This window comes from Bipolaris oryzae (assembly GCF_000523455.1).
Source record: "Bipolaris oryzae ATCC 44560 unplaced genomic scaffold scaffold_9, whole genome shotgun sequence".
Lineage (NCBI taxonomy): Eukaryota > Fungi > Ascomycota > Dothideomycetes > Pleosporales > Pleosporaceae > Bipolaris > Bipolaris oryzae.
The window spans coordinates 53,726-74,333 of record NW_006911285.1 but is presented as its reverse complement, the minus strand read 5'-3'; the positions used below and the strand labels follow the sequence as shown (position 1 = coordinate 74,333).

Sequence of the window (20,608 nt, the reverse complement as noted above, 5' to 3'; positions counted from 1 at the left end):
TTTTCCCGGTTGAACGGGGCAGGAAAAAGACCCTGATTTGCATGCTAGTTAGGAGAACGGTGTTTTTTTGGGTGATATAGGGAACGTGTTTAGGGATGTGTTGGCGGGGAGAAATATACGAGGTGAGTTAATTGCAGATCAGATACCATCTCGTATCTTGAGAACAGTAGTATGCTGATTTTTTTTATTTGTATTTTGGGAGAGGGTGATCTTCTTCGGGAGAAGGAAGAAGGGGGGTATACGTTATACAGACATGATCTCAAGACTCTTTCAAAACGGCTTCGCCGCCTTTCTCAACTCCGTCTTTCCACTGACTGGGTCCCTAAATTCCCTCCAGCTAACAGGGTGCATGACGCGCCCTTCCTCGCTCCTCGCAAGTACCACACCGTACTCATTCCGATCAGTCGCAACGTAGTAGTTTCCGCTATCACCCAGACTAATGACTGTGCCGCGCACCAAGTCGCCAACGCGGAAACTCTCTTCAATCTTGATCTTGTCCTTTTCTGTTGCGCGAATATCTTCGCGCCGGATCTGCGCGAGAAAAGCTTCCCGGCATACGGCGTCGTCGACGACGAGGATCTCGCACGAAGCGAAGCGTGGGCCCAAACGCGTTATGCGGACTAGCACTGTGCTCGACACCGTGGGCAGCAGGGGCACACCGCCCCCCGAGTTGGGGCCTAGGATGCCTGGGTCGCTGAAAGTTGGTGGCCGGGTTATCGCGACGAGAGGTGGTAGCTTGGTCTTGTTGCTCCCTGGTGTCGGTTGTGGTGCTGAGCCTACAGACACCACTGGTCCTGCTATTGAGGCGTAGATTTGTGATTCATAGATGTGCGTTCCGGGGCCCGGGGAGTACTTTTCAATGCTACCGAGAAGCTGGCCCGGCAGGGCTATGGATGGTAGTGCCATTGTGCGTGTGTGTGGAGCACAAGAAAGAGTGCTGTTTGATGTGGTCGCGTATTAAAACGCCTGCTATGCGAAGAACCCGATGGAGTGGTTTTTTTCGGAACCACTAGTCGCAATTTGGTAAGCCGCTTTTGAGTTTCTATAGTATGTTCGAACACGCGCTGTATTGGAAGCGGACTCGATGTTATTCTAGTATGTGCGCGCACAGATGGTTGTAAGTGTTGACCGAAGTTACTTGCGCACGTCTCGAACTTTTAGTTGCGGAAGCTTACGTCATTCGCCTAAACTTGCCCCTCGTACGCGTTGCAAAGTCACGTACAATGTAAACATACATACTAACAGGTACTGCTATCCCGCAACTCTTCATTAGACTATAGTATACTATGCTGCAAGACTGCGCCGCCTGTGCAAGTCAACGCCTTCATTCCATTGTCCCAGTTGAGCTCTCATGGCTCCAAATTTACAAGCGCCTCTGCGAATACAAAGCAGAAGAACGCCAATTTTGTGCCCGACATATATGTATAGCTCCGTGCTCCAATCGCCGAGCTATGCAATCCCACGCAAATCAATCATGAAGTCATTCGCTCATGGTAACATTCCGATAAAAGACGCGCCCTATCTGCCTCTCAGACAGGTTCATCCGCGTCCCTTCTGTCCGGGGTCTCACTCGTCGGTCCGGCGACTAGACGGCCTGGTAGAGGAGAAGTGGCTCGCCAATGTTTTCTATCTCAGGAATCGTGCACTTGAGGTCGAACGCTTTCGATAGCACGATCTTGAATATCTGAGACAAGGTCAGCACGTATCCAAGCCTGAACAAGGAGATTTCCTACTTTTTGCACGTTGATACTGTGACTTGTTGAGCTAAAGATTAAGCTAGCCTTCATTGCTCGTGCAAACCGTTTGGCCTATATCCTGTTAGCATACTAGGCCGACATCTAAGATCCAAACATCGTGTGTACCTGGTTAGAAATTTCTTCCTGTTCTTCTCGGGGAAAGTTGACGAAATGATCGTATTTTGTGCCGACTAAAAAGGGTATAGCAGTCTTGTTGAAGCCACGCCCTTGTCGATACCACTCCTTGATCGAGTTAAGGGTGCTCTTGCGCGTTAGATCAAACATGAAGAGTATCGCGACAGCATCGTTGCAGACTAATGGCAACATGTTGACGAATTCACGTTGACCACCTAGATCCCAAATAGAGAATGTAATTTCGGTGTTCCGGATCGAGATGGTCTTCTCCATAAAGTTGACACCTGCGCGTGTCAGAAATTGCAACCTCTAGAAAAAGCATGGTGTAACGCACCCAATGTTTGGATGTAGTCTTCGTCCCAACTACCCTCGACATACTTGACCATCAGACTGGTCTTTCCGATTTGCGCGTCTCCTACCATGCCGACCTTGATGACCACGCTGGCATTCTTGACTGCTTCCTGCTGTTGTTGTGCGCTCCGTTGTTGTTCTTGATATGAGTTTGAGCGAGCGCCCCCCTCTGAGGTAGGGTATCGTCCCATCTGTGAGCTAGGCCGCGAGTGCGATTGGCCGGCGTGCGCCTCTCTGCTGGAGTCGTAGTAACCGTGCCGCGGAGGAGTATCGGCATCTGAGGATGTATTGAAGCGTGACCCATTGTGTGTTGTGTACTGGTAGGCGGTGTCCGAGTATGACGTCGATGGTCGGTGAGGCTCGTGTCCGTATGGGGAAGGGCTGTTGTTGAGGCTGTTAGATTGGGCTGGATCTGGTAGCGGTGTGACGGTGTTGGCGGTAATGGTGCTGGCCATGCTGTCATCATTCGTGTCCATGGTCTGGTCCATATGTTTTTGCGCCTCGTGTTCATCAACAGGTACGGGCTCAGGCTGCAGCTGGTCAGGGCCCAGTTGCTCCAGCGGCACCTGGACAGGCTGGGTGAGTGTTTCTGACACAGGCGCCTGACTCGAGTACTCTTCCATGGCAGCGGCAGCGACTTCTAGCGGTATATATCCGGCAGCAACGAGAGCTGAGGGCGCGCACGCGTCGAGAGCGACAGACAAGGAACACCCGGCAGACGCGACGTTCGAGGAGTTTGCAGGGCCAATTTCACGCGTGCGAGGGCATTCGAGGACAAAGGGGGCGTGTGTGTTGTGAGCTGAAGTCGACTTGTTGACTGAGTACTAGCCGCGATGCAATTGGGTATCATGGGGTAGCGCTGATGGCTCGCCGTGTCCTGGTTCGCCAAGCCACAAGCCACTGCGAGGGGCTGCTGTGGCTGGTGCTCGATAAGCCGCTTATCGCGTACTATTCAAAAAGTTCGTTTTCCAATTCACACTTGTGCGACTTTTTTTGCGACTCGCCCCAGCACAACCACACCCAAGAATATATTCAGACATAAACCATGGCAAAGCGAGCGGCGGAATCAGAGCAAGAGCTGGAGGCTATCAAGAATGGCGAGCGGCCCATGGAAGTTGATGCCCAGAACGAGGCAGGCGAATTCGAAGACGAGTTTGAGGACGAATTCGAGAGCGAGGATGAGATTCTCGAGGCAGGAGTAGACGGACGACCAGATGAGGAGCGCGAGGCCGAAGAGCGCGAGAATGGAATGGATATCGACAAAGGTCAAAGAGTTCCATATCTCATACTTGATTATGCTGCTAACTATTTCTCTAGGCACATTTATTCCTGGACGCCACAAACTCTCCCCTGGCGAGACGCTGAACCCCGATCTTTCGACATACGATATGCTGCATACCCTAGAAGCGCCATGGCCATGTCTGTCTTGCGACATTGTACCCGACAACCTAGGCTCAGATCGCAAAACATACCCCGCGACCGTATACGCAGTCGCCGGCACACAAGCAGCACGGGGAAGGGACAAGGAGAACCAGATCATGGTCATGAAAATGAGCAGTTTGTCGCGCATGGAGAAGGAAGACGAGGAAGATGAGGACTCGGATTCGGATGACGAGGCATCCGATCCCATATTGGAGACCAAGTCGATACCATTGACGAGCTGCACGAACCGTATACGAGCACACCAAACACCACAAGCCACATCTGCCCAACCTCCAACAACTCTCACAGCTGCCATGACAGAGTCAGGTCAGGTTCTCATTCACGACGTCACCCCACATCTCACCTCTTTCGACACACCCGGCACCACCATCTCTCCCGCGCAAAATAAGCCAGTCTGCACCATCCGAGCTCACGGATCAAACGAGGGTTATGCGCTAGACTGGTCTCCCCTGATACCAGAAGGAAAGCTTCTTACGGCTGATTGCGCTGGAAAAATATTTGCCACAACCAGGACGCAAGGTGGAGGCTTTGTGACTGACACCACACCTTATACCGGCCATCAAGGCTCAGTCGAGGAGCTGCAATGGTCTCCGACTGAGAAGACTGTGTTTTCTTCAGCGTCAAGCGATGGTACAGTCAAGATCTGGGATACTCGAGTTAAATCACGGAAACCAGTACTCAGTGTCCAGGCCTCCAAGACTGATGTCAACGTACTCAGCTGGTCGCATCAGACCGCCCATCTTCTTGCTTCTGGTGCCGACGATGGCGAGTGGGCAGTCTGGGACTTGCGACAATGGAAGCCGTCCACCGACATGTCCAGCGACAAGAAGCCTTCGCCCGTCGCATCTTACACATTCCACAAAGAGCAAATCACCTCTGTCGAGTGGCACCCTACAGACGACAGTATCGTGCTTGTTTGCGCCGGCGATAACACGCTCACATTGTGGGATCTCGCTGTCGAACTTGATGATGAGGAGAGCAAATACACAGCAGGCGTGCAAGACGTGCCGCCACAACTGCTCTTTGTGCACTACATGGAGCAAATCAAGGAGGCACACTGGCACCCACAGATTCCGGGCGCTATCATGGCTACGGGCGGATCAGGATTCAACGTTTTCAAGACGATTAGCGTATAAAAGTAATTGGCTATTTACGAATAAGAAGCTTCATCATCTTACGGGTTCTCAGATATTCATGTATATGCTGGAAGCAGTCCTCATCAGTGACGTCCTCATCCCTTTGAAACCTAATTCCGGGTGAACAAAGAAAACGCCACAATTCACATTTGAACATTTAGTAAAGAAAACCCCCCGAGTCCGCATGTTCCTTAATCTCTTGTTCGCTATACAGTATCATCCTCGTGTGCGACGTCCATTTCCTCAGACGCTACGCCCTCATCCTTATTCTCCACAACAAACTTTGCGTCAGTAACAACAAGCCAATTTACACAACCATCATGACGACAAAATACGCAGACGCATCTATCATGCCCTCCCCAGAACCCAGCGCTTCCTCGGCCTCGGCCTCATCGTCCACAGTCTCAGTCCCGTCACAACAACACCACCACCACCATGATGCGCAAACCCATCCTAAATCGTGTGGTCCTCTTCTCGCACTCAACACCCGATACGAAGAAAGCGATGTCAGAACTCCACTCCATGCACTCCCTTTTCCACATCCAAAATGGCGTGTTGATCCAGATACTGGGAAAGTATACGAAGACGCAAGTGCGATACTGGAAGCATGTGAACCGGGCCTAAAAGATGTACAACCAAGCATAGAAAGCAGCGAAGGAGCAGGGACGAAGAGGAAGATGGTTTTCAAAGAGGAAGAAAACGAGAAATCTCGGAGCAAAAAAGAAAGGGAAGAATGACAAAAATGCTTATTCATAAACCCAGAGAAGAACAAGGCGTATCCAACCCTCCCATATCTTTTCCTTACGCTAATCCTCCATATCGCCCTTTAAACAGGCCGTTCAATCGGCCTAATTTTCTCTCCCTTGACACTCCCTTCCTGAGTGGGAAACAACGGCGTACTAGCCTCACTCATCTCTCTAATCTTCTTAATCAAATTACTATAGTCCCATTCATTAGCTTCTTCATCCCACAAAAGAAAAGCCCAACTTCACCCCTCCTTGCATATTTGGGGGAAAACTTACTTTACAGGTAAATGCAATTTATTCTGTTCTCGCCAGAGAATCCCCACGACTTTGTCGCGCCCGCGACTGTGGTCTTCGAGGTGCTCGGTGATGAGTTGGCGACCGAGTTCTTTGCTGCAGCCGTAGATGCGCTGGGTGCAGCCGTCGAAGCTGCAGAGCCAGGAGTCGCGGGGGCCGTTGGCTTCGTAGGTGGGGAGTGGGGTGGAGACGATTTGAGGGGAGACGATGGGTTTGTTGTCGCTTGATGCTGATGCGGGGAGGTGTCGGAGGGGAAGGGGTAGAGAGGCGTTGGTTTCTGCGTCTGCGTCTGCGTCTACGTCTGCGTCTACGTCGCTGGAGTCGGAATCGTTTGCTGTGGGTGGTGAGGAAGAGGTGCTGTTTCTTCTTTTTCTTCTAGTATCTTTTGCCTCGTGTTCGGTGTCTGTGTCGTCTAGTTTTCTCTTCTCGCCACTTGGCGACAGGGCTTGGGTTGGCGTATTGGCCATGTCTAGGTCTGAACTGCTATTTCCTTCATTCTCGCTTTGCGATTCCGATGAGGCGTCACTGGCAGCTACGGGTGCTTTGCCCTTGCCGGCTATTTGTTTACCTGGCTTGATGATCACACGCTTACTCTTACCGGAGAAGTTGCCGGTCTTTGGTCGCAGAACTGACAGCCGGCCTTTCTTCCGTCTACCTGGTGAACGTCGAACGGGCGTTCGTAGTTCATCGTCTTCATCTTCTTCGTCGGACGTATCTGACGAATCGCTCTGTCCATCTCTTAGTCTTGCGTGATCTTTTCGTGGCTTGAGCTCGACGTCTTCTGCTCGTCTCTGTTCGGTTGCGGATAAATTATGCCCAGCTGCTAGCTCCTGATATATCGGCTCGTCTGCGAAGAATTGCACCGTTTTTCGGCGTGGGTGGTCCATCATGTAGCAGAGGTTCTGCGCATGCACTAGTAAGACCGTTTTTGCAGTCTCTACTTCTTCAATCTCATAACGCCTAACAACCAGCTCTGCAACCCGATCCAAAGTTATTTGATTTCTTCCCGGGCGCACAACTCGTTGGTTCACTGCTTTCTGCATAAATTCAAAAAGTGCCGCGGCTTCCCACCAATTATCATCCTTCTTCGGCACGTCCGGTGTTTTTGACCCCGCAGACTTCCTCCGAGTATGCCGTGACGTTCCAGGTGTAGCTGCTTGCTTTGAAGTGAGAGATGGCGTAGATCTTGATTTTGACTTTGTTGGTGACTGTTTGGCTTGGATTTGGGAATAGCGCCCCTCAATGCGTGCTTTGCAGTCGTCAAAGTCTTTCTATTCGCAGATCAGATTGAGTTCAAGGTTGGCCGTAATGCCACTTACCGGAAATCTTCTTCTAAAGCGCTGGTATATAGGAGTACTACTCCAGCTTAAGCCCTGTGCTCTGTTTAAGAAGCACATCATCAGGAACATGTGATGCTTGTCGAAGATCTCCTCTGCCATGGCTATGTCGTTACAAGAAAAGCGTCTGTCTTCTGCGTACTACACGAGTCAGCCTGTATATCTCATAATGCTGCTCAATCAGCGCAGGCTTTTGAAGCTAGCTGCAGATATCCGTATTGCGCTTACTTCCTGGAAAATGAGCTCAGCACTGGGCCCTCCGCTCTTCTTCCGCACTTCACTGTGAATATCCGTCACAAAGTACAACAGCTCGACAGCCTGAATCATCTCATCATAAATGGGCTTATACTGGGGCGCAGGCTGGATTTCGAACCAGCCTGCCTTTCCCTGGGCCCATATAACGTATGCGCCATCTGTCATCTCGCCATACGAGAAGCGTGTCACGTTCCGTATCTCGATGTCGGTGGGGTTGTATGGCTTCTTGAGGACTGCGGCCGTGTCAATTGACTATGCTATCCCTTTGATGTGCTTTTTATAGCGCCCAAATCTACGTACGATACTTTAGCTGGCTGCGCCCAGGCATCTTCAGGTGCCCCTCGACCTTGAGCGGGGTATCCGCATACGCGGCGAGCAGGCTGGCAGGCTCTCCATTGCTCTCATATGTGATGTGCGCATCCTTGAGAACGAAAATCTCCCAGTCATCTGAATTGGTGTTTGAGGCGTCCAGCGGCGTTAGTATTTCAGACTCTGGCACAGACATGTTGGCTAATATGCGGGGTGCGCCGCATGCTGCAAAAGGCTGATGCAAACGGCGCGTTCGGCTTCTTTGCTCCAAACGCGGGCGTGAACGACAGAAGCGGTAGGACGCGTTTAGCTCGGTACTCGTCTTATCGATAACTAGTATTCTTGCGTCATACAGAGTTCAGTCTTTGTTTCTCTAAACACCAACAGGCTGGACAGCTTGCCGAGAAGTGTGGAATAGCTAATACGGTAGAGTCTGGTCGGAGTGCTTTAGTACGAGTGAGGACACGAGTACGCTAGGGTTCGATGAATTACCACGCTAACTAAGAACCGGCAGTCATGACAACGATACTTCTTGACCGCACGAGAGAAAAGGATGTTGCAAGGTTGGTATGACAACGGCAAGTTCTCGCACTAGATTACGGAATTCGTGTTTTAGGTTGGAAAGTGCTTAATTGATGCTAAAGCTACAAACCGACTGCTAGTCACGTGACTGTACACATCTCTCCAAATCCATATTGAATCGCTACAGGCACTATGCTTACTGTTTTCATATGATTGCTATTTGCTGTCGTTTGAGAAATCGAACAAAGCACAATACCGCCGTTTTCCCTACTATCAAGCTGCATCCTGTTCAACCATTTGTTGTAAACAAACTCGCCAACCACATACTTAAATCTCTCTTGTACTGTACGAAAAGAAAGACTTCATAGCATTCTGCATTTCCGGACCTTTTCCTTATATAATTGTACACTAGATTTTATATTTGTGTCACCACCCGGAAAAGTTTCATCTTGGACTGATCCATGCTGTTACCAGACAGCTATTCGAATTACATAAATACCCTCGCGTTGCTCGCCGGTGTGTCGATGATCTCCGCCTTGAACGCAAAGAACCCGAGATATATTCCCAAGTGCCTGGCTGGCCATGCCAGCATTCTAGTCGTTGACGAAGCCCACACCAAGGGCGGCCAAGCTGTGAATGCGTGGAAAACTGCTCTTTGGCTCGACGCAGATTTTTGCATTGCACTTACGGTTACTCCCGTACCTTGGTCGATTGAGAAGTCTGGTGGCATTTTATCCAGCGCTCAGAGAAAGAAGATGGGGATGATAATGTCGTTCCTCCACCCTCTCTACTCTTCGCCTATACGGAAGAACTCAACACCCTATTCCATAACCAGAAGCCATCAAAACACAAAATCAAATACCAAGTCGGACTTCATCCTATCTATCTCTTTCTCCGTTACACCCACTCACTTCCTATTCTCCGCACAAATCTCAAATGCGACTCCGCCATCAACTCCACAAGTGCCAACAGGCGCGTTCTCCTTTCCCCCAAACTCCGGCTCCGTATACGCCAACTGCGCACACTCGACCCCAGGCACGCAATGATATTCCTTGCAATTTTTCCCGCCAGCAGCCTGGATCCCCTTCTCCTGCCCAACACACCCACTAAAGTCCTTGACCTCCGTGCCGTTCTTGACCATGCAGTCCAGATACGAGATATCGTATGACACGGACTTCTTGTCTGCCCCAACGGTATATTCGAACTGCATCGGTTTCGCGAGACCAGCTACCGTCTTTGCTACCTTGAGCGAAACCCCGGCGTTGTTGCATACCCGAATGGCCTCGGTGTATATACTCTTTGATCGAACGAGGTAGTCGGTATTGCCTGGTCCACAACTTTCGTGGCCGCCGACAGAAGACACCCAGACATCATACTCGCAAGAGTTTACGATGCTGACGTTATTGGGGGTGGAGGCCAGCGGGATGTAGGGGTTTGGGGGCGGTGGTGCCGGCTTTGCGGGTGTAGTGCCAGAAGGAGAGGGGATGGGCACAACGGTTGTTGGATTGCTGACCGTGAGGATGCTCAGCGCGGGTGCCTTTGAGGCAATGATGGCGGGGGTTGGAGCGAGGATCATGGTTGTATAGACCGTCTGGGTGACGAGTACGACCTCGGTTTTGACTTCGCGGCCCTGGACACGGCGGTAGCCATGTCCGAGAGCAGTCGTGAGAAGGGGGAGTGTCGCAAGAATAGCAAAGACGGGGAAGTGCATGGGTACCTGCCTTTGAATGTGTTTGTTGAGTGTTCTTGTTGTTGCGAGCTCGAGTCGAGTCGAGTAGTTGAATTTGTGTTTAAGTGGTTTGAGGAGAGATTGTGTGTGTGCGTTGTGTGTAAGACTTGGTAACTGATTTGTACTTGTGTATCAAGAAAGTGGAGGTGAGCGTCAGTTATATACTATCCTGGGGCGGTGTCGCGCAGCTGGCCCGTTTGCAAACGTCGCGGTGTCCGGCCAATGGGAGGCTAGTAATTGAAGAAGGATTGGATGAGATCAAACGGTGGGGGACAGCATGGAACCTTTACTGTGCTTCAAGTGAAGTATGAAGCTGTCGTGGTGAACACTGGACTGCGATGTTGAACTTTGAGCTAACATTGAGAGGATTATGTCACATGTGACTGTCTCCGCATTCGGAGTGTTCAAAACCGCAAAAGAGATGCATTGACTGCGAGTGCAAGACAGGAAGATTGAATAGAGAAAGTGTAATAATGGAATTGGGCGCAAAGAAACGACCAAGAGATGCTATAGTACATTCATGATAAATTCCAGTCATGAGGAACAGCGAAACAAAAGAGTAAAGAAGAAAGGCTAACCAGAGCCCTATGATTACCCGTTGAGAGGGCCCAGCGGTATAGATGGCAGTGGTGCATGTCGGGACTGAGAATAGCATGAGTACATCGGGCTATCACAAGTTAGCTTTTGTTTGCAGCATTGGGGTTGCGACACTTACTCGTCATATCCTGTCCAACCCACGCACTTCCAGCAATTGAACAGGCCGGTTGGATCGTACCGCTTCTTCACAGCAAGCAGCTTCTCATATTGCACACCGAAGAACGTCTCCTGCCAATTCTTCTCAGCCCAGTCACCCTCATTCAGGTAGCATCCACCGCCGGGCGTCAACGCCTTGAGCGGCTCAACCATGGCCGTGACTATGTCCTGGATTGGCGACAGGGTATCCGGCGGTGTGGCGGTGGTCCAGAAATGACCCATGACGATTTCCCAGAGAGAATCTCGCCAGATGGGATTAACACTCGTTTTGCCATTGTCCGGGAAGTTGTCAGGCCCCGTAGCGTACAGCTGCACGCCTCCTGAGCCGTGTCTGGCGTACGAGTACTGCATTGAAGCCATGACGGCTTCCACTAGTTTCTCAATGCTTTGCTCAGATTCAAAGAGTGTGCGTGGAATAAAGCGACCTACGCCTTTAAATCCCAAACCGACAGCTCCATTGCGCGCGAGCTCGGGTCGCTCAGTGAAGTCGTACCACTGGGAGAACTTTTCGAACGAGTAGTAGTCATCGGCAGTGATTTCGATACCAGGGATTTTTGTGAGAAGGTTGCGCCACTCGGAAGTGATATTCTTGATCGCTTCAGTGTCGTTGGATGGCATAACTTGCACGAATATTACGTGGTCGGGTAGCACGAAGTTATATCCGGCAATACCATGTTTGCCAAAGAGGGCTTGGTTTGAGGCAAGTGCAGTCAGAATATCTTGGTGAATCTTCGACTCGGAGATGCTCTTCGGTGCTGGGAAGTTGGCATGGAAGTAGTATACGTTGATAGGAACAGCTGGGTGGAGCTGGAACTTGTATGATGTGAGCACTGCATAGGTTCCGCCTCCGCCTCCACGCATGGCCCAGAAGAGGTCTGGATCATTGCATTCGTTGATGGTATGTTGTTTACCATCAGCAGTAATGACGTCGAATTCGACAGCCTGGTCAACCATGAGCCCATACTTGGGTCCCAGCGGTCCGTGGCCGCCTGCTTGGCCATAGCCTCCAGCGATGCCAACAGATGCCGAGGCACCTACGGTGACGAGCATGCCATGCGGCTCGAAAGCTTCCCATGATTCTTGGGCCTGCACGCCAGCACCAATCTCGCCAATGTTTTCGTAGCGAGTATTGCATCCTTGAGGCTGAAAAGTCTTGTGGAATTTGGTATCTTTCATGTTGTGTGTCCAGATGGCAAGAGAGTTGGGAGTAGTGGATCGACCAAAGTAGTCATGTCCGGTGTTTTTGATCGAAACTCGAATACCGTGTTTGCGAACGAAATCCAGTGTTATACTAATATCGCTTCCAGATCTGGCTTCGACGTGGTATGAGGAGAATCGTCCGAGCGAACAGGGACCAGAAACGGAATCTGAAGTATTGAAGGAGTTTAGGGCGCATTGCGATTCACCACATCTCTCCCAATCGAGAAACTCCCCTGAACCGTACTGGCTTGTTCGCGACAATCCATTGCCATAGTTTTTCGCGATGGCCTTGCACTCTTCACTGGACGAGTCAAGATAGCATGGTTCGGCCCAGGGTACAGTCAGTCTAAGATGACCATTGATACTTTTGTTGAAGGCGCTCCATTCATCTGTCGTTGGCCAGCAAGACTGTCCAGGTAGGCAAGTGTAGTTGAAAGAGCCGGAATGCTGGTGTGGTGATGATAGCGGTACATTTGAGCCGAGATGCTGCCTGAAAAGGGTATATGATCCATACACAGCAAGCCCGCAGATCAAGGGCAGCAGAACGGCCTTGCGGAGGGTATCTCCTAGGCTTCTTTTCACAGCTCTTCTTGTGTAGATAAGCCCATCGTCGCTAATCTTCTCATCCAACAACGGTTGCCGCTCTAAAGCCGACATTTTGACTGGTTAATCCAGTCGCTGTATAGTCAATGGGTCTTGGAATATGGTGTAGTCGTAGATTTGCTCAATGGTTTTCGTCACTTTCTATCAGTGGTGCGGTGTGAAAAGATTGGGACAACACAGCAAAACAAGAAGCAAGAAAAAGACTACTTATACGCATTGAACCACACAGCCACAAGCTGAGTGTGGATATGGATTGAGTCCCTCCATGATAACTTAGGCCAAGCCGCGGCACGCCCCAATTCGGGCAAATGGCCTTACCGTCGCCTCAGCCGCAGCTCAATGCTTAGACAACCAATCGCATTGGGAGGACTTGCTGAATCGCGCTTTTTAGCTGACAGTAGAGCGGTGATTCAACGCCGACTCAAGCTTAATATCCTAGGCAGGCAGCCATAGCTAGGTGCGCGAGGCGGATAGAGCTGATGTCATGATTTTTGGGGGCTGTGAACTTATGGTGTGGGTGGAGAGAACTGCCGTTTAGCCCCCACCCTTTACTTACCAGAATCGGTTCTGGCGCTTAAAAACGGCCTCTCATCGATCTTGTCATACCACAATCCTGGTAAATCTCACTGCCACATGTTATTGCCGCAGGCAGCACCTCGTGTTGCCTCTTTTCTAAAGAGCGGCCTCGTGGGCTACGTGGATGACGCATAGAGAAAAGAAGCAAGTCTGCCTTGTCAGTACACTTAGCATTCAGGCAGCACTGGATGAGTTCAAAAATCCTGTGAAGGCAAAAGTGTTTTTCTAGCGCACGCAACCCGTAATGTTCACCGGAATACTCGTCCAGGTGGCATTGGTCCAACACATGCACAGCTCACCTTCATTGGCGATCCGGAATTGCTTCTTGTTGGACTCATGGTATCAATGTGCTTTTGAAAATTTGTGGGAAGAACAAACTGGCGTACCGCCCTTTGTTTTTGGATTCCAGGGGAAAGCCCAGTATCTTCTTCCGGATGTTGTTAGCTGAGAAGAAAAGTGGATTTGCCATGATAGAATCAATCTAAACTCTAGACGGGTGATTTTGGTAAGGGAATAAAGACGAGTTGAGGAAGAATGGTGCAGAAGTTGATGAAAAGTTCAAGAGATGGTATAAACCAGGAGTTTGGTTAATAGTCAAGGCTGAATAAATTCAGCAGATATGTGGTTTTTTTATACGGGCATTTGGACTCGAACAACCGACCAATGGGTTCGGCCCAACGCTATACCTTTCTACTTTTGAAATCTGTCAAGAACCTCGGCAATCTTCTCCCTGACACCTTGCTTGCCCTCATACTTTTCTAGCAACTTGGCGACAACGTCTTCGGTCTTTTTGCCTGCTGCTTCCCTGAGAATCTCATCCTCTCGTGGTAGCCCGATCCATGCGTGTGGGTATTCCGTGTAGTCTGCTTGACTAATAAGCGGAAGTGGCGGCTCCCTGCCAAATTGAAAGAACGCATCGACCTGACTCTTGTTGACCTCATCAAGGGTGTTAGGCTTCCAATTAGGTCGCTCCTTCTTGCGCTCGACAAGGCGTGCCGTCACACCTTCGACGAAATCGGGGTGAGCCATGAATTTGGAAGCAATGGAGTACTCTCTCTGGAATGCTTGCGCGATCGACCATTGACGGCCAATCTGCATCTGCTTGTGAGCTACAGCAACAGAGATGGGAGAGCGGCTGTTGATGGTTTGAATGGTCTTGTCAGCCCACGCCTGAATTTCGGAGTTTGCATGCGTTTTCTTGACTCTCTCAAGAGATGCCATGATGTCTGTGATGCCCGGCTGGTCAACATGGAAAACACTGTCGATTGTCCTGCGCAGTTCACCAGAGATATGCGGTCGCTCCGCAGGCAGGCCAGTGCTGAACTCCTCAATGGTAGCGTTGATGATTCTGAAGCGCTCGTTGAGCCTCATATAATCGGGGAACTGGAGTTCGGCGAGACGTGCCTCGAGCTGCTGCAGAGTGGAGGAGTGGATGTAGTGGGTTGCGACGCCGTGGTGGAAGGTATCCACGCCCTTGAGCTGCTCCGATGTGAGTGCTAGGTAGGTACCGAGCGCGCCTTCCAGGCGTGGCAGGAAGAAGGAGGCACCGACGTCGGGGAAGAAACCAATGGTGGTCTCAGGCATGGCGAAGAGGGTGTTTTCGGTCGCGATGCGGAAAGGCGCGTGCATCGACAGTCCGACGCCCCCACCCATGGTGATGCCATCCATGAAGGCAACATAGGGCTTGGTGTAGGTAGCAATCAGGTGATCCAACTTGTATTCCAGGCCGAAGTAGTCTGCGCTCCTCTGTTGTCCCTTTGGTCCCTCCCGGTTCCAGGCTGCCAATGCCGCGACATCGCCGCCGGCACAGAATGCGCGACCGCTGCCTTTGATGACAACGACGCCCGCCAGTTCCGACTTTTCCCACTCTTGCAGCCTCGGGACGATTTTGCGCACCATGGAGCCATTGAGCGAGTTGAGCTTCTTAGGCCGGTTGAGTTCGATGCTGCGCACGCCGTAGTTGTTGGTGAAAATGACATCGTCGGGGTCGTCGTCCTTTTCCGCCTTCAGGAGGTCTGCCGTTGGCGTGGCATACTGTGCGCCGTCAGTATGCTATGCATGGGCACGCGCGGTGCTGGGTTAGAAGGGCCGCCATTGTACCAGTCTTGACCCGCTCATCCAGGCGGGATTTGTGATGTTTGCACGCAATGGCATGGTGCAGGTAGGACGGGTCCGCGAGACGCAGCTCAGCGGCGCTCTTGTCAGTGTACGGAGAGACATGTGTAGTGTTTGGGATATGACGATGCAACTTTCACAGCCGCTGCCGACCGAGTTGAGCCTCGGGTAGTACTAAGTATGTACCCGCAAATTGAGATGTCGAGGCTGGCACCACCTTGGGCAACCGGCGGATCTAGCCTACACGCCGAGATGATGAGTTTTATCCCTCTCAACCTTGCCGGCGAGTTGAGAAAGCCCCAATTGATTGAAGGAAAAGGAAGATAATTAGTTGTGTCTCTGCTGCCCGCAATGGTATGCCCCGCCGATGCAGCGTGGGCAAGCTCGGATCTCCCCCTCACCTGATTGGACGATGGCTAGCGTAAGCATCTTCTCGCGCTAAGAAAATGATTTGAGTCTCGCCGCCCTCATCCAACATCGCCATCTTGGCCAATTGCCTTGCCTTCGCTTCTTCCGCATCCTGTGATCGGGTCAATCATGTCAAGCTTTTCAAAGGTTTTCCTGCGCACTTCGCGTGCTGCCGTGCAGTACCAGCGTGGCATCTCGCCCGTGCAGAATGCCTTGGGTGCGCAGGGCACCAGCAGGTGGATGAACGGTGTCCGCAACTACGCCGCCTTCACACGAGACAAGCCCCACGTTAACATTGGTATGCGTCTTGTCATTCAGGCCAAATGTGACTTTTCTGACTGTTCCCAGGTACCATTGGCCACGTCGATCACGGAAAGGTATAGCACATCCCACCAAATGTCCTAGACGTCACCAGACTGACACGCTGCAGACCACTCTTACAGCCGCCATCACCAAGCGACAAGCAGAAAAGGGCTTTGCCAAATACCTCGACTATGGCTCCATTGACAAGGCCCCCGAAGAGCGCAAGCGTGGTATCACCATCTCGACCGCCCACATTGAGTACCAGACCGAAAACCGCCACTACGCCCATGTCGACTGCCCCGGTCACGCTGATTACATCAAGAACATGATTACGGGAGCCGCCAACATGGATGGTGCCATTATTGTTGTTGCCGCTTCCGACGGTCAGATGCCCCAGACCCGTGAGCACTTGCTGCTCGCCCGCCAGGTCGGTGTCCAGAAGATTGTTGTCTTCGTCAACAAGGTCGACGCTGTTGAGGACAAGGAGATGCTGGAGCTTGTCGAGATGGAGATGCGCGAACTTCTCAGCAGCTATGGATTTGAGGGTGACGAGACCCCCATTGTTATGGGCTCTGCCCTTTGTGCCATCGAGAACCGCCAGCCGGAAATTGGTGTCACCAAGATTGACGAGCTGCTCGAGGCCGTCGACTCATGGATTCCTACCCCTCAGCGTGAGACTGACAAGCCTTTCCTCATGGCCGTCGAGGATGTCTTCTCCATCGCTGGCCGTGGTACCGTCGTCTCTGGCCGTGTTGAGCGAGGTATTCTGAAGCGCGATGCTGAAGTTGAGCTTGTCGGCAAGGGTACCGCGCCCATCAAGACCAAGGTTACCGACATCGAGACCTTCAAGAAGTCTTGCGAAGAATCTCGCGCTGGTGACAACTCAGGTCTTCTTCTACGTGGTGTCAAGCGTGATGAAGTTCGTCGTGGTATGGTCGTTTCCGTCCCCGGACAGGTCAAAGCTCATAAGAAGTTCCTTGTCTCCATGTACGTCTTGAGCAAAGAGGAGGGTGGTCGTCACACTGGTTTCGGCGAGAACTACAGGCCACAAATGTTCATCCGCACTGCTGATGAGTCATGTGCGCTGTTCTGGCCCGAAGGTACCGAGGATGCCCACGAGAAGCTTGTCATGCCTGGTGACAACGTCGAGATGGTTTGCGAGCTCCACGCGCCACATGTCTTGGAGACTGGCCAGCGTTTCAACATGCGTGAGGGTGGCCGGACAGTCGCTACTGGTTTGGTGACCCGTGTTCTGGAGTAGGTTGGTCCGCCAGAATGGCGGAGCATGATGCGAGCATACCCCATCGTCGAGCCTGGAGAGGGCCATTTGTATATTAATCACCGTGTCGGATGTATCTCTGCTCTCCACTTCTCATTTGACGTTCACCGTGTACTTTAGCAGAACGAACAAAACGGATCTAGATGGGAGGCGTTGAGCTACATGACGAAGCTTCAAGAAGATAATGACCTTTTCAAAACAGACATTGCTGCACTCGAAAACTCCGGGTTTTGACACGTGAGAATGGAAAGAGGAATGACGTAGGAGTTGGCTTGGCACAAGTATATGTACAAACCTCTTTCTGCCAGCCAAACCATCGTCCTCGCATATCGTCACTATCAGCACGTTGACTCAAACTCTCACAGGAATATGGATCTCTCCCTGTGTGTTAATTCGTTCCGACTTCCCTGCCTACAGGGCCGAGGGCTTGTCGATGCCCTGACAAGTCTACTATCCTACGTGGCCACCTAGTATTCGAATCCATATTGAACTGCACCTTGATCTACCGTTATTTGTTGTCGGCAGTTTAACCGCACCAAGAGTCTGCATAGCCCTGTCCGAACACCCTCCGCACTCCCGAGCTTGGAGATGGCAGATGATCTGGGGGATCGATTCGAGTGTGCTGTCGTTCTGAGTGGCTTTGTCAGTGGCTTTGTTGTTCCTGCAGCCCGCTGAACTTGTAGTCGCCGTTCAGAACCTTGTCCGGACAAGGCATACCAACCAGTATCGGAAGTCCACAGGTTCAGCATTGCATAATGGACTTGTGTTTTTCCTAGTACGCAAGCGAAATGAATATCTATTTATGCATGAAACTCGCTACAACGGCAACCGGGACGTACCGCCCATCTTGGCATGCGCTGAATATGCCACACGCGATGGTAGTGTGGATTTATCTTTCCGAGAGCAGCCTAGATTTGCGCCCCAGAAGTACATCTCGCAATCGTTTGTTTGTATCCGGCGACCTAGTCTGGCCCGATCTCATTCATCCACAAGGATTCTAGGCCTCCTACGAAGTAATCGCCTGCGGGAACGGGAGGACATGTATCTGACAAAGAGTGGGTCGACCTCCATGATCACGACCCTAACATTTGCAGAAAATAGGCTGAGTATACGTCGGAAAGAGTACCGCACTAGTCATCGTGCTCAATTTCGGGCCGGGTGCGATGCTACCGGATCTTACTTGACTGAAGCTCGGCTACGCACCCAGATACCAGGACAGTGAGTGATAAAGAAGGGTCCTCAAGACCTTGTCCGTCCGGCATATGGAGCCTTGACATGTGTATACAGAAATGTAAGTATATACTTACATGCATGCGGCAATGCACCATCCGCATTTTTACCCTGAGCCGATGCGTACATATCATATGCTGATGAGTGGAGTCTGCGAGGTTTGGGGGACAAAGTGAGCAGGCCCAAGCGAGAAAACTGCAGGATATCGACGATTGAAGTTTCCAATGCAAGCACCATTGCCCCATTCGGCGTCAGCAGCCACCTACAAATCCTTAATCACTGAATTTTCCGAGTGGATCGCCGATGCGTTGCTGCGGAAGAACTGTCGGACCGAGAAGGGCACAGTAGACTGCATGAGCCGCATTCCTTCCGTGTAACCCATTTTTGTTTCGAACAAAGCTGTGGGATGGGGCTGATCAGAAAGCGGAGGAGAATGACTTTGTTGGTCATTTCATGCAGGTAATACGCCTCGGCAATTGCGCCATTGGGCCCCTGGAAACCCGCCGGCAGGTTCGGCAATACTTGCTCATCTTTTTCGTCTTGTCTTCGTTCTTCTTGTGTATCACACCTATTTGCTAATGCTGTCGGTTGCAGTGCAGAACTAAGAACATCTTCTAAACGGGTATAGAGATAACGAACCGTGTTTCCGCGCCTGCAGACACGGCTAACCGGCCCACGCCCCCATGTACCGGCACTCTTAAGCCCTGCATGCGTATATCAGCATTTTCTTTACAAGTGCATTTCCTTATTCGTCGCTAGTTTGATGAGTGTGCAAAGAAAAGTACGCCTGAGTTGGTGTGGGGGGCCCTGGCAACCGGGACAGGCAACCATGCGTCTGTCTTGGGTGGCATGGGGCAAGGAGAGTTATGCAGTCATGGTTTGTATTATCACTACCGATTGAGGGCGTTAACATGAATACTTGCATTGAGTTTGATCAAGCTTTGCCGGCGCGGCGCCTACCTGGCGGGTTACCCTTGAAAAGAGATTAGTATGCGGGGATGGGCGGCATGTCTCGACGTTCGTCATTGGGACATACATAGTAAAAGTAGTACTGTATATGGTAGTCACGTGAACGGTCGGATTTCGGGGGCCGATTAGTATGGTGATAATGACGAATCTGCACACCTGCGTGACTTGCATGTCAGACTCTCTCTCGCTCACTCACTCGTGCATGCAAGCAGTTTTAGTGTTTTACCTAATTACTAAATGCACAGCAAGACATCGCACTGCGATCGACCGATAGGAAAATTATTCATCAGACATGTGTACATGGCGCGCTGAGACAGTGCTTATCGCCTAGTAAGCAAGCACCCGCCGCACGATGGGCGGCCTTCGGGGCGTGCAGGTAGGAATGCGGCACTAAGATGTTAGCGTGGGGCTTTGGGGCCGTGGCCTATTACTATGTTTCCCACTTTCCGTTTTTATAATACCGTTTTGGGTAACATTCGGAAGATCGTGAAGAGTTTAGCTCAATACATGGACCTGTCCGGATCAAAAATACTTGAAAAGAGAGGGTGCCTCAAGTTACTACTTGGTCACATAATAAAGCGATATCGCCCAGGAAAGATACGCCTGCTACATTTATGCCATGAGACGGATTTCAACAATAGTATGCCACATTAGAGGATATAAAATTCAACAAAATGACCACTCCGGGGATAGGAGAGATAAGGTAATTCAACCCAACGCTAACTGAGTTCTATACTAATTGGGCAGGGCTTGCGACTCCAGACCTCCATTTTGTACAAGGAATTCCTCTTAGAAGAGCAGTGACTTGGATATCATAGAAATTATATACGTTGCCAAAAAACTGATTAGCGATAATTGAAGACATCCCCTTATACTGCTATTATCTCGCCAGAATCGATATGAAACGCGAGAAATGCGAGAAACGCGAAAAGAGCGTGGTTACACAAAGTTGTAATCAGAGCTTGTGTTAGCAGTGTCCGCCATCTGTAATGTACACTAAGAAAATCATTCAACTTTACATAGTTTACACCTTACAAACGATGGGTAGGGGTTTTTTTTGAATAGATGCGGCTTCTAGCTATTTTAAAAACAGATACTTGACCTAGTCAATGACAGACAATCCAGCCAAACCAAGCAAACACGTACTAAAATATCCGCGGAGCTCCTGTACTGACAGCG

The 20,608-nt window shown here is 50.9% G+C and overlaps 9 protein-coding genes across 9 annotated transcripts; 2 read left to right on the top strand and 7 right to left on the bottom strand.

Annotated features, from left to right (window-relative positions):
• Positions 1-270: 270 nt before the first annotated feature.
• COCMIDRAFT_32704 (uncharacterized protein) lies at positions 271-906 on the bottom strand (the record flags this gene model as incomplete). The annotated part of the gene is made up of 1 exon (XM_007685335.1): positions 271-906. The coding sequence occupies one exon, from the start codon at positions 904-906 to the stop codon at positions 271-273; it is 636 nt and encodes a 211-aa protein (XP_007683525.1).
• A 679-nt stretch (positions 907-1,585) lies between these two features.
• COCMIDRAFT_83233 (uncharacterized protein) lies at positions 1,586-2,845 on the bottom strand (the record flags this gene model as incomplete). The annotated part of the gene is made up of 4 exons (XM_007685361.1): positions 1,586-1,684; positions 1,734-1,808; positions 1,863-2,155; positions 2,206-2,845. The coding sequence occupies 4 exons, from the start codon at positions 2,843-2,845 to the stop codon at positions 1,586-1,588; spliced, it is 1,107 nt and encodes a 368-aa protein (XP_007683551.1).
• A 422-nt stretch (positions 2,846-3,267) lies between these two features.
• COCMIDRAFT_1319 (uncharacterized protein) lies at positions 3,268-4,801 on the top strand (the record flags this gene model as incomplete). The annotated part of the gene is made up of 2 exons (XM_007685296.1): positions 3,268-3,487; positions 3,540-4,801. 2 exons carry the CDS (start codon positions 3,268-3,270, stop codon positions 4,799-4,801), a joined length of 1,482 nt encoding a protein of 493 aa, XP_007683486.1.
• Positions 4,802-5,627: 826 nt separating this feature from the next.
• COCMIDRAFT_32701 (uncharacterized protein) lies at positions 5,628-7,938 on the bottom strand (the record flags this gene model as incomplete). Its single annotated transcript, XM_007685334.1, has 5 exons — positions 5,628-5,739; positions 5,824-7,112; positions 7,161-7,319; positions 7,407-7,666; positions 7,734-7,938. The coding sequence occupies 5 exons, from the start codon at positions 7,936-7,938 to the stop codon at positions 5,628-5,630; spliced, it is 2,025 nt and encodes a 674-aa protein (XP_007683524.1).
• A 1,233-nt stretch (positions 7,939-9,171) lies between these two features.
• COCMIDRAFT_83426 (uncharacterized protein) lies at positions 9,172-9,975 on the bottom strand (the record flags this gene model as incomplete). The annotated part of the gene is made up of 1 exon (XM_007685360.1): positions 9,172-9,975. One exon carries the CDS (start codon positions 9,973-9,975, stop codon positions 9,172-9,174), a length of 804 nt encoding a protein of 267 aa, XP_007683550.1.
• A 609-nt stretch (positions 9,976-10,584) lies between these two features.
• On the bottom strand, positions 10,585-12,603 carry COCMIDRAFT_83216 (uncharacterized protein; the record flags this gene model as incomplete). Its single annotated transcript, XM_007685359.1, has 2 exons — positions 10,585-10,660; positions 10,709-12,603. The coding sequence occupies 2 exons, from the start codon at positions 12,601-12,603 to the stop codon at positions 10,585-10,587; spliced, it is 1,971 nt and encodes a 656-aa protein (XP_007683549.1).
• Positions 12,604-13,815: 1,212 nt separating this feature from the next.
• COCMIDRAFT_83407 (uncharacterized protein) lies at positions 13,816-15,345 on the bottom strand (the record flags this gene model as incomplete). The annotated part of the gene is made up of 2 exons (XM_007685358.1): positions 13,816-15,159; positions 15,226-15,345. 2 exons carry the CDS (start codon positions 15,343-15,345, stop codon positions 13,816-13,818), a joined length of 1,464 nt encoding a protein of 487 aa, XP_007683548.1.
• Positions 15,346-15,777: 432 nt separating this feature from the next.
• On the top strand, positions 15,778-17,212 carry COCMIDRAFT_83420 (uncharacterized protein; the record flags this gene model as incomplete). The annotated part of the gene is made up of 3 exons (XM_007685357.1): positions 15,778-15,946; positions 15,997-16,025; positions 16,079-17,212. 3 exons carry the CDS (start codon positions 15,778-15,780, stop codon positions 17,210-17,212), a joined length of 1,332 nt encoding a protein of 443 aa, XP_007683547.1.
• A 1,524-nt stretch (positions 17,213-18,736) lies between these two features.
• Positions 18,737-19,600, bottom strand: COCMIDRAFT_22462 (uncharacterized protein; the record flags this gene model as incomplete). The annotated part of the gene is made up of 4 exons (XM_007685319.1): positions 18,737-19,164; positions 19,421-19,433; positions 19,497-19,511; positions 19,586-19,600. The coding sequence occupies 4 exons, from the start codon at positions 19,598-19,600 to the stop codon at positions 18,737-18,739; spliced, it is 471 nt and encodes a 156-aa protein (XP_007683509.1).
• Between the last annotated feature and the right edge of the window lie 1,008 nt (positions 19,601-20,608).